The sequence below is a fragment of the Malaclemys terrapin genome, chromosome 8 (genome assembly GCF_027887155.1).
Source record: "Malaclemys terrapin pileata isolate rMalTer1 chromosome 8, rMalTer1.hap1, whole genome shotgun sequence".
Taxonomy (NCBI): Eukaryota; Metazoa; Chordata; order Testudines; family Emydidae; genus Malaclemys; species Malaclemys terrapin.
In genome coordinates this window covers 16,328,536-16,338,570 of record NC_071512.1, presented here as the reverse complement: position 1 = coordinate 16,338,570, position 10,035 = coordinate 16,328,536, and the positions used below count along the sequence as shown (strand labels likewise).

At 41.7% G+C, this 10,035-nt stretch overlaps 1 protein-coding gene across 2 annotated transcripts in view; it reads right to left on the bottom strand.

Annotated features, from left to right (window-relative positions):
• Positions 1 to 1,125: 1,125 nt before the first annotated feature.
• ARHGAP26 (Rho GTPase activating protein 26) overlaps positions 1,126 to 10,035 on the bottom strand; it is a 317,491-nt gene continuing 308,581 nt past the window's right edge. For both annotated transcript variants that reach the window (XM_054038402.1, XM_054038403.1), the window contains one exon: positions 1,126 to 4,008. In XM_054038402.1, coding sequence (XP_053894377.1) covers positions 3,920 to 4,008 — 89 coding nt within the window. In that variant the 3' untranslated portion in view covers positions 1,126 to 3,919. The remainder of the gene's footprint in view (positions 4,009 to 10,035) is intronic.

Here is a 10,035-nt window from a genome sequence, read left to right as displayed (position 1 = left end):
CATAATTCAAAGTGATCTGGACAAATTGGAGAAATGGTCTGAGTTAAACAGGATGAAGTTTAACAAAGACAAATGCAAAGTGCTCCACTTAGGAAGGAAAAATCAGTTTCACACATACAGAATGGGGAGAGACTGTCTAGGAAGGAGTACGGCAGAAAGGGATCTAGGGGTTATAGTGGACCACAAGCTAAATATGAGTCAACAGTGTGATGCTGTTGCAAAAAAAGCAAACATGATTCTGGGATGTATTAACAGGTGTGTTGTGACCAAGACACAAGAAGTCATTCTTCCGCTCTACTCTGCGCTGGTTAGACCTCAACTGGAGTATTGTGTCCAGTTCTGGGCACTGCATTTCAAGAAAGATGTGGAGAAATTGGAGAGGGTCCAGAGAAGAGCAACAAGAATGATTAAAGGTCTTGAGAACATGACCTATGAAGGATGGCTGAAAAAATTGGGTTTGTTTAGTTTGGAGAAGAGAAAACTGAGAGGGGACTGATAGCAGTTTTCAGGTATTTAAGGGTATCATAAGGAGGAGGGAGAAAACTTGTTCACCTTAGCCTCTAAGGATAGAACAAGAAGCATGGGAGGTTTAGGTTGGACATTAGGAAAAAGTTCCTAACTGTCAGGGTGGTTAAACACTGGAATAAATTGCCTAGGGAGGTTGTGGAATCTCCATCTCTGAAGATATTTAAGAGTAGGTTAGATAAATGTCTATCAGGGATGGTCTAGACAGTATTTGGTCCTGCCATGAGGGCAGGGGACTGGACTCGATGACCTCTCTGGACCCCTTCCAGTCCTAGAATCTATGAATCTATGAAAACTGAACAAACATGCCTGACTGACAGTCATGGAGGATGAAACCCTCTGCCTACGCACAGAATAGGTTCAGCATAGATAACAGTAGTGTATGTTATACCATCCTGCTTGCAGTGGGGAGTGTCCTTCACCTCTGAGTTGAGAAGTTATTTCACTCTCCCTTGCCCATTCAAAATCTTTGGTTTTTCTTTGTTGATGTCAACACAAAGGCCAATGAGGGTTCATCGTAGTGGTGAATATTGCAATACAGACACCTGTCCACTGGGATATGGATGAAGACCAACCAATAATTTCACACAGGAGACCAAACAGAAATCAGCTGGTAGATTTTTTTAGCTGCTAACATGCGAGGGTGGATTTAAATCCGCAACATATTGGTGAAACAACCTCTCCTCTATCCCATTATGAATCCTCTCCCCTCCACCCCCCCTGGCCATTTTATCCTCTTAATTTGATTACTTTTCAAACCAGAAAATACTATAGGATGGAGTTAGTTATAGTCAGTTACTTTTCCTGACGATCTAACCAGTCCTGTCCAAAGAGGGTATGATCTTATCTATCAATTTATTCACAGACAGTCACACTGTGTAGCTCACAAGTATGACATTAAAGTAACCCAGAAAAGTCAGGTAACAATGGCTTCTAAAAGTCAATCAGTGAATAGTAACAGCAAGCTTTAGCTAAGTAACTTTTGCACCTAGCTATTTTTTATTTTATTTTTTTAATTTGGATATACTGGAAATCTGTCCATTCCCCCTCTGCACAGGTCTGCCAATCACTTGTTTTTCATCCTTAACATTCCATTATCTTTCTTCAACAATTTCTAGCCAATTATTTTTTTGATGAAGGACAGGCAAGCAAACTGCCACGAAGCTAAGATATACTTTCTCCCATCTCTGTCACACATAGACGTAAGCAAAGAAAGCCCTTAACTTGGCTCCATTTTGCTGAGAAAACCCACAAAGGCATGTGTGCGCATTATATCTCTCTCCCACACACATATGTACGTGACGGCATAATACATATACATATTATTCATCGTATCTTTTATGTATAATATATATTAGATTGTCTCCTTCCAACCCAAAGTCTAGGAAGTTTAATTAATGTAAATGAAATTAAAAAGTGAGCAAAAACTCAATCCAGCTGGCTGGCAGAGTAGGTGACAAAATGAAAGAAAAGGTCATGTTTAAAGGTTAGGTTGGGTGCCTGTGTGTTTTTCCCTGTAAACTGGTTTCAAATATCCAGGGAACATCTAGCTTATTACAGCTCCGCTACAAATATCAAACAGAACTTTCCCTCATAATATTTCAAATTATTCTATTTACATATGATCTTTTCCAACAATAAAAAGTGAAACATACAGCAATTCAAGCACTCATGTTCTTAAAAAATAATTAAAACAGAAAATAAATCCATTCCCTAAATCCCATCTCTGCGTGATAATGTGATAGCTAGACAAATAATTCTTCCTGCCAAGATGCCAGCTTTTCTCATGATTTTCTACTATAAAATGTCGTAGCACTTGCCAAAATATCAGGAAAGTTTGACTCTTCTTTTCTTTCTTTTTTTTTTAAATATAATCTGAGCTGTGCTAAGGACTATGCAAATATCTTTCTTGAGAACAATACAAGACTGGCGTGACTCTATCCAAACTGGGTACTCAACAGAGGAGGCTTCAAGATTTTCTAAGGGCGGCGCAGAGGGGGGAAATAAAAACCATTGGAAGGACTAATTGTTTGTTTTCCTTAGAATTTCAACAGGCTACATGAACAATAAATGCTTATATAGCTACAAAAGATTTAGTTTGTATAATCAGTACTGCACAGACTTGGCATCACCAGACTATATGCTAGGCTGCAAGCAAAGACGCCATCTATAAAAGCAACTGCAGTGAGTGGCAAATGTAACCAAAATTGATGTAAGAGTGGCCCGGGCATTCAGTAAGCATGGATTCCTCTCTCTACAATGTGCACCGGTAAGTGATGATACGAATCAGCAAGTCACACAAAACAAGTGGTATTTATCATGAGCTGCATCTTGCCTTCCAGGAAGGAAATGCCGGCTGCACAGATCACAGATGTTTACCCAGCATAAATCTAAATCTAAAAAAAAAAAGTTATGAAAGGTTTGGTCCAAAATATTCTCTCCGCCATTGTGCTGATGCTCATCAGAGCGCTGAAAATTCACAGCTGATCTTGCGCTCACCCCACAGAGAATCATTCAACTTCTTTTGTTTTTGCTTTCACCATCAGAAAACAATGGCATTTAAAAAAAATATAATACTAAGTAAGTAGGGCTATCGTCAGCTCCAGGGTATGGTGTGTTGCGTTTGTCGAGACTGGACTGAATCCCGTCAAGATGGCTCAGGGCTGTGTAAACTGCTGCTGCAGAAATGGTTAGTGGTTTGACGTATGTAAACAGTACCTTAACCTCTCCCCTCCTCACAGCTATATGAGAGAGAGATTGCTTTGCTGTTAGCTAATAAGAGATTAATTTTGGCTGATTCAACAAGGAGGGGAGAATTTGTGAGGAAGAAATGGCAACAGCCTCCTCTCTCCCATATAATCTCCTTCCCACATTGTGAAATGGTGGCTTAAGGTCCAATCTACATACCCTGGATTTGTGCTAATAGTACTCACATAAGCAGTTCCACTGAAGTCAAGGTTGATGTCAGTGGGTCTACTAGTTCAAATCAAGGGTTTGCAGAATAGGGCCCTGAAATGGGTATTAATGTGCCTTTTTAAGCTCCTGCATTTCACCATTTCTCCTTTCATTGATACAATGGCTCAACAAAAGGAACAAAGTTGAGAATGTGGGAGCAGTGGCTGTAGGAATCATACGCCTTTACTAGAAGTTGGAAGAGTTGAATGACCTCCACGGAGCCTCTGACCGCCCCTTCTGCAGTATATTTGCACACACCACAATAGATCACCGAAGGAGACATATACATTATCATTCGTATAAACATTAATTTCAATAGGAATCGGAAAGTCCTTCACCCTGCATTTCAGTGGCAAAGAGCAAATGATCTACAACACTCTAATCAGCAGTTGTCATGGATACCATGTAAAGCTCAGCAGTGTTGCTTTTATGCCCAAAGTTATAGGAACTCCACGTAGTTTTCAGGGATTAGTCCTGTCTTCCCATTCAGGGTTCCTTCCAACCAGCCAGGCTCCTGAGATGGATGAACTGAGGAGAGAACAGAAGGATATTAATATCAACCTTACAAGGGACATTTTCTAGTGGAAAGGAAATAAGAACATTTTTCACCCACAACCAATCTCACTCAGTTATGGCAAGTTTTGAATTTTCCTGTACAGCAGCAAAGAGAAAGTAGCCTCCCTTCTCCTTGCTGTGGTTTGAAGCTCTCTGGGACAATGGTGACAATGAGCTATTTCCTGCACTAGAGATCAGTGTTGAAATAATTTCCCCTCTCCACCACACAGGAGAAATGCAAATTTCTGCTGCAACTGTCAGGAATCTGGGGCCACCCAATTCAGATGCATTATCCCAGGGATTCACCTGTATCCTATTTCCAAAGGCCTTTATTCAGTTTCCTCTGTCTCCAGAGCCTGGGATCTAAAGCATCTGCTTAGCAGCCTCCGCTCTCCCCCTACAGCTGATTGATCTAAAAATCCCACTCCATTTCCCCTGCTCTTCAGATACTGGGGCTGCTTCTCCTTTCCAGAACCTCAGGTCTGAAATGGCTTCTTTCCCCACTTTTTCCCCTCTAGATCCTTAGGTTTATAATTTCGCCCGTTTCTCCTCTCACTGGATCCTGTTGTCTAAATGGCTTCTCCTCTCCCCTCCCTCCCTGCAGACCTCCGGGTATACACACCTGCTTTCCCACTCTCTCTCTGGACCCCAAGGTCTAAAACCATTTCCCCTACTTTGTCCCTCTAGATCCTGTGGTCTAAAACTTCCTCCTCCTCTCTCTCCCGTCCTATGCTGTGGTCTTAAAAACTCCTTCTCCTTTTTCTGTCCACTCAGATCTCGGGGTCTAGAACTCTTCCTGTGTCCACCCTTCCTAGCCTTGCTTTATGTGCATGTGTTTTTTTAACATGGCATGAAGAAATTATATCTCTGTTTGGGGAAACCATTGTGATGACGACAGGATTATATAAGCCTGGTCACAGGCCCTGGCCTGCAGAAAGAAGGAAGGAAGGAAGGAAGGATTATGAAGGAGCTATTGCTGTTTGTGGGCTGATAATAGAAAAGCCACTCTCAGCAGAGAACTGGGCCTTGCTGTCTTTTTTTTAAATATTGTTTTAATTACATAAACTAATTTTCTAAAGAAGTTGAGAAATTAAAACTCTTTCACACTCTGCTGTGTGCATTAACATGACTTCCTGGGCTTGGTTTAGAAAAGCACTCCCTTCTCCAAGTTCTGCACTGAATACGGACTCAGGGACCCTCAGGGCCAAACACCCAGGTAAAGAACAGTTTCCCAGTAATGATCAGGGGGTGTGGGTTTTTTGGGGGGAAGGTGGTGGAGGAGAATATGTTTCGATATGACAATGCATTCAAAATACCCCCAACCCTTGAACTAAGACTTATTTGAAGTTCAAAAAATGTGGTTAGCCACACTGTCATATGATTCTGCACTTCCTGGTCTGGGCCTCACCAGCTTCCATAAGAAAAAATACTAGCATTTTCTAGAAAGGAATCAAAACACTGCAGTATCATGTCTGTAAAATGAGACATTCTGAGCAGTTCCTGTAGGATGCTGGAGTATTTTATCTTCATAGTCACATAACACTAGGATATGGAACAAATTATTGGGAAAGTGCTTATTTTATAAACAAGGGTTAAGCTGATGCAAGCACAAAAGTAATTCCATGCTCTGACACGGTAAATCAGGGGTCAGCAACTTTTGGCACGCGGCTCGCCAACGTAAGCACCCTGGCAGGCCGGGCCAGTTTGTTTACCTGCTGCGTCCGCAGGTTCAGCCAATCGCAGCTCCCACTGGCCGCGGTTCGCCGCTCCAGGCCAATAGGGGCAGCGGGAAGCCGCGGCCAGCACATCTCTTGGCCTGCGCCGCTTCCCGCCACCCCCATTGGCCTGGAGCGGCGAACGGCGGCCAGCGGGAGCTGCAATCGGCCAACCTGCAGACGTGGCACATAACCAAACCGGTCCGGCCCTCCAGGGTGCTTACCCTGGCGAGCCGCATGCCAAAGGTCGCCAACCCCTGTGATAATTTATCAGATGACGACAGTCAATCAACCTTTCAGATTTATCTGAATTTCCTGGCTTTGATCTTTCTAGTAACATAGTTTCTGGGGAGAATTACAAAGAAAAAATGGGCCCCACAAAAGGAAGAAAAACTCCTGCCTACTCCCTCCTACCCAAACTCTGTTCCAAACCTTCCCCCTCTGTTCTGTTCTAGTTGCCGATAACCTTCATAATCTCTCCCTGAACAACATACTCACAGCTATCCCGCCTGCTTGAAATCTCAGTTCACCCATTAAACCCTTACTAAATCTTCAAAGAAAGCGCCCAGACACCTCTCCAATTACCAAAAGCCCTTCCAGTTGCCAATAAAGACCGGTACATGCCCACCAATGCCCCCTGTGGTCTTTGCTCAACACTACTTAGAGGGACACTTTGTAGGGAGACGTACTTATTGGGATGCAGGTAGCTCAGCATCATTGTTTAACTGGGGTTTGAATGGGCCACTGAATCCTTCTCCTACAGTGAGGGCATCTACTTGTCCTTAAAACACGTAATGCTGTCACTTAAAGAGGTGGGTGGACCCCTTGCAATTTTGTGTTAAAAGTAGGGCCGTCAAGCTATTAAAAAAATTAATCGTGTGATTAATCACATTGTTAAATAATAATAGAATACCATTTCTTTAAATATTTTGGATGTTTTCTACATTTTCAAATATATTGATTTCAATTACAGCACAGAATACAAAGTGTACAGTGCTCACTATATATTTATTTTTTATTACAAGTATTTGCACTGTAAAAAAAACAAAAATAGTATTTTTCAATTCACCTGATACAAGTACTGTAGTGCAATCTCTTTATCATGAAAGTTGAACTTACAAATGTAGAATTATGTACAGTACAAAAAAACGGAATTCAAAAATAAAACAACGTAAAAATTTAGAGCCTGCAAGTCCACTCAGTCCTACTGCAGCCAATCACTCAGACAAACAAGTTTGTTTACATTTGCAGGAGATAATGCTGCCCACTTCTTGTTTACAATGTCACCTGAAAGTGAGAACAGGCGTTCTCATGGCACTGTTGTAGCTGGCATTGCAAGATATTTACATGTACTAAAGATTCATATGTCCCTTCATGCTTCAACCACCATTCCAGAGCACATGCGTCTATGCTGATCACAGGTTCTGCTCAATAACAATCCAAAGCAGAGTGGCGCATGTTCATTTTCATTATCTAAGTCAGATGCCACCAGCAGAAGGTTGATTTTCTTTCTTGGTGGTTTGGGTTCTGTAGTTTCCGCATCAGAGTGTTGCTCTTTTAAGACTTCTAAAAGCCTGCTCCACACCTCGTCCCTCTCAGATTTTGGATGGCACTTCAGATTCTTAAACCTTGGGTCGAGTGCTGTAGCTATCTTTAGAAATCTCACATTGGTATCTTCTTTGCATTTTGTCAAATTTTCAGTGAAAGTGTTCTTAAAATGAACAACATGTGCTGGGTCATCATCTGAAACTGCTATAACATGAAATATATGGCAGAATGTGGGTAAAACAGAGCAGGGGACATACAATTCTCCCCCAAGGAGTTCAATCACAAATTTAATTAATGCATTTTTTTTTTAAACGAGTGTCATCAGCATGGCAGCATGTCCTCTGGAATGGTGGCTGAAGCATGAAGGGGCATACGAATGTTTAGCTATTTGGTATGTAAATACCTTGCAATGCCGGCTACAAAGGTGCCATGCAAATGCCTGTTTTCACTTTCTGGTGACACTGTAAATAAGAAGAGGGCAGCATTATCTCCTGTAAATGTAAACAAACTTGTTTGTCCGAGCGATTGGCTGAACAAGAAGTAGGACTGAGAGGACTTGTAGACTCTGAAGTTTCAAATTGTTTTGTTTTTGAGTGCAGTTATGTAACAAACAAAAAATCTACATTTGTAAGTTGCACTTTCACGACAGAGATTGCACTACAGTACTTGTATGAGGTGAACTGAAAAATACTATTTCTTTTATCATTTTTAGAGTGCAAATATTTATAATCATAAATAATGTACACTTTGATTTCAATTACAACACAGAATACAATATATATGAAAATGTAGGAAAACATCCAAAATACGTAATAAATTTCAATTGGTACTCTATTGTTTAACAAATCGCGATTAATTTTTTTGAGTTAATCGCATGAGTTAACCGCGATTAATCAACAGCTCTAATTAAAAGACAGTGTTTCGATAAAAATGAGACTGTAAGCTTCTCAGGATAGGAGCATTTTACAGCCTCCACAGCACTGTAGCAATGCCACCGCAGTGGCAGTGACTACATAGTTCCTGAAACTGGAATGATAGTTTTCTGTCAGATGGGAAAGAGTGATGTGGGTTTGAATATACTCCATACTCTTTCCTCTGCCTCTCCCATCCCACTCTGGAAAATGATTTAAGCCGTGGCTACACTCGAACCTCCAAAGCGCTGCCGTGAGAGCGCTCCCGCGGCAGCGGTTTGAAGTGCAAATGTGGTCACGTGCCAGCTCTCCCAGCGCCGCAGGTACTCCACCTCCATGAGGGGATTAGCTTACAGCGCTGGGGCACTGTTTACACTGGCACTTTACAGCGCTGTAACTTGCTGCGCTCAGGAGGGTGTTTTTTCACACCCCTGAGCGAGAAAGTTGCAGTGCTGTTAAGTGCCAGTGTAGCCGTAGCCTTAGAGTTACACCACAGTTCAAGCAGAATCAGAATGGAAATTTTTTCAGACTCAGAAGAAATGAACTTTCCCATTGAAACAATAAGCATTTTGCTTAAATATTAAACACCATAGTTCTTCTGACTATTAACCCAGCAGAACAATGAAGATATGGTCACAAAAGATCTTTGCTTTTCCCCTACTGCGGTCCCATCCGGACATTTATTTTTCTAAACAAAATCACTGTTGCCTCTAACGGTATAAAAAAAGCCAAAAGATGGAAGTCATGCAACTCATTTAGTGACTTCAGTTAGGCAAGCCAATATGTGGCACGGGAATGGGCCTTTTGTATATAGTGTGCTTGCTCCTTGTTTGTTTCTTATTAGACACACATTAGCTGTATATGGAAACTGATGCCCATTGGAGATGGGAGTGACTCAAAAACTGTAAGTTCAAAACACTGGTCAAACTTTGGGAGAGTTCAGAGATGGAGCAGAGCTTTGTAGCTTGGGTCCAGCTCTACGGCATACATCTATATCTGTAGGTAAATGTGTACATGCTGCAAAGAACATTAAGAAGACCAAAAGTCAGGGATAGCAAGCTGGCTTTAAGGGACACTTTCAATTTTATTCACCCTAAAACTTTACCTATGCTGCGTCCCATGTTAAAGCTCTCCCCACCCCTTATGTGCATTTACTTCCCCCTAATCTGGCTTCCCCTGTCTATTTGTTTTTTTTTTATATTGTCAGAGGCTATAGTGATCAGCTTGGGAAAGGAAATGCACTTGACCAGAGTCCCAGAAGGGCACAGCTTCACCATGGGATTCATTGTAGGCTAATGTTTAGATTGAATAAAATTGACCATGCCCATTAAAGCTGATTAGATACCGATTTACTATCTGTAGCACTAGGTCTTCTATATTGATCATGTGTCACAAAGGGCATCCCTTTTCAGCAATGTGTCTATCTCCAGCAGGCCCCTAGGAAACACCCATCCCTCCTTAGAAACGTTTGAAATTGTGACTGAGGGAGCATACACTGTATGTGAATAAGGGCTTCTCACTGCCTGTGCTTGCAAATGGTTGCACTGAGCAGAATAGGTCCAGCCGCTGTGTGTGTCGTCTTTCCCCACAGCGAGGGTTTGCACAATCTTCAAATTCTAGGTCTCAGTAAATGTGCTCAGGATAATGCTTTTATTGAAAGTCACATGGGTTCCAGGTACTAATCTTCTCTTCCTTTAAAAATGACTAACATTCCTGAGAGAGCCATTAATTTCTTTCCAATGCTGTCTGATAAAGCATCACACATTCAGTAGATGCTGGAGAGCATCTTAACAGCGTTTTCTCCCCACTATTGTATCAAATGAGAA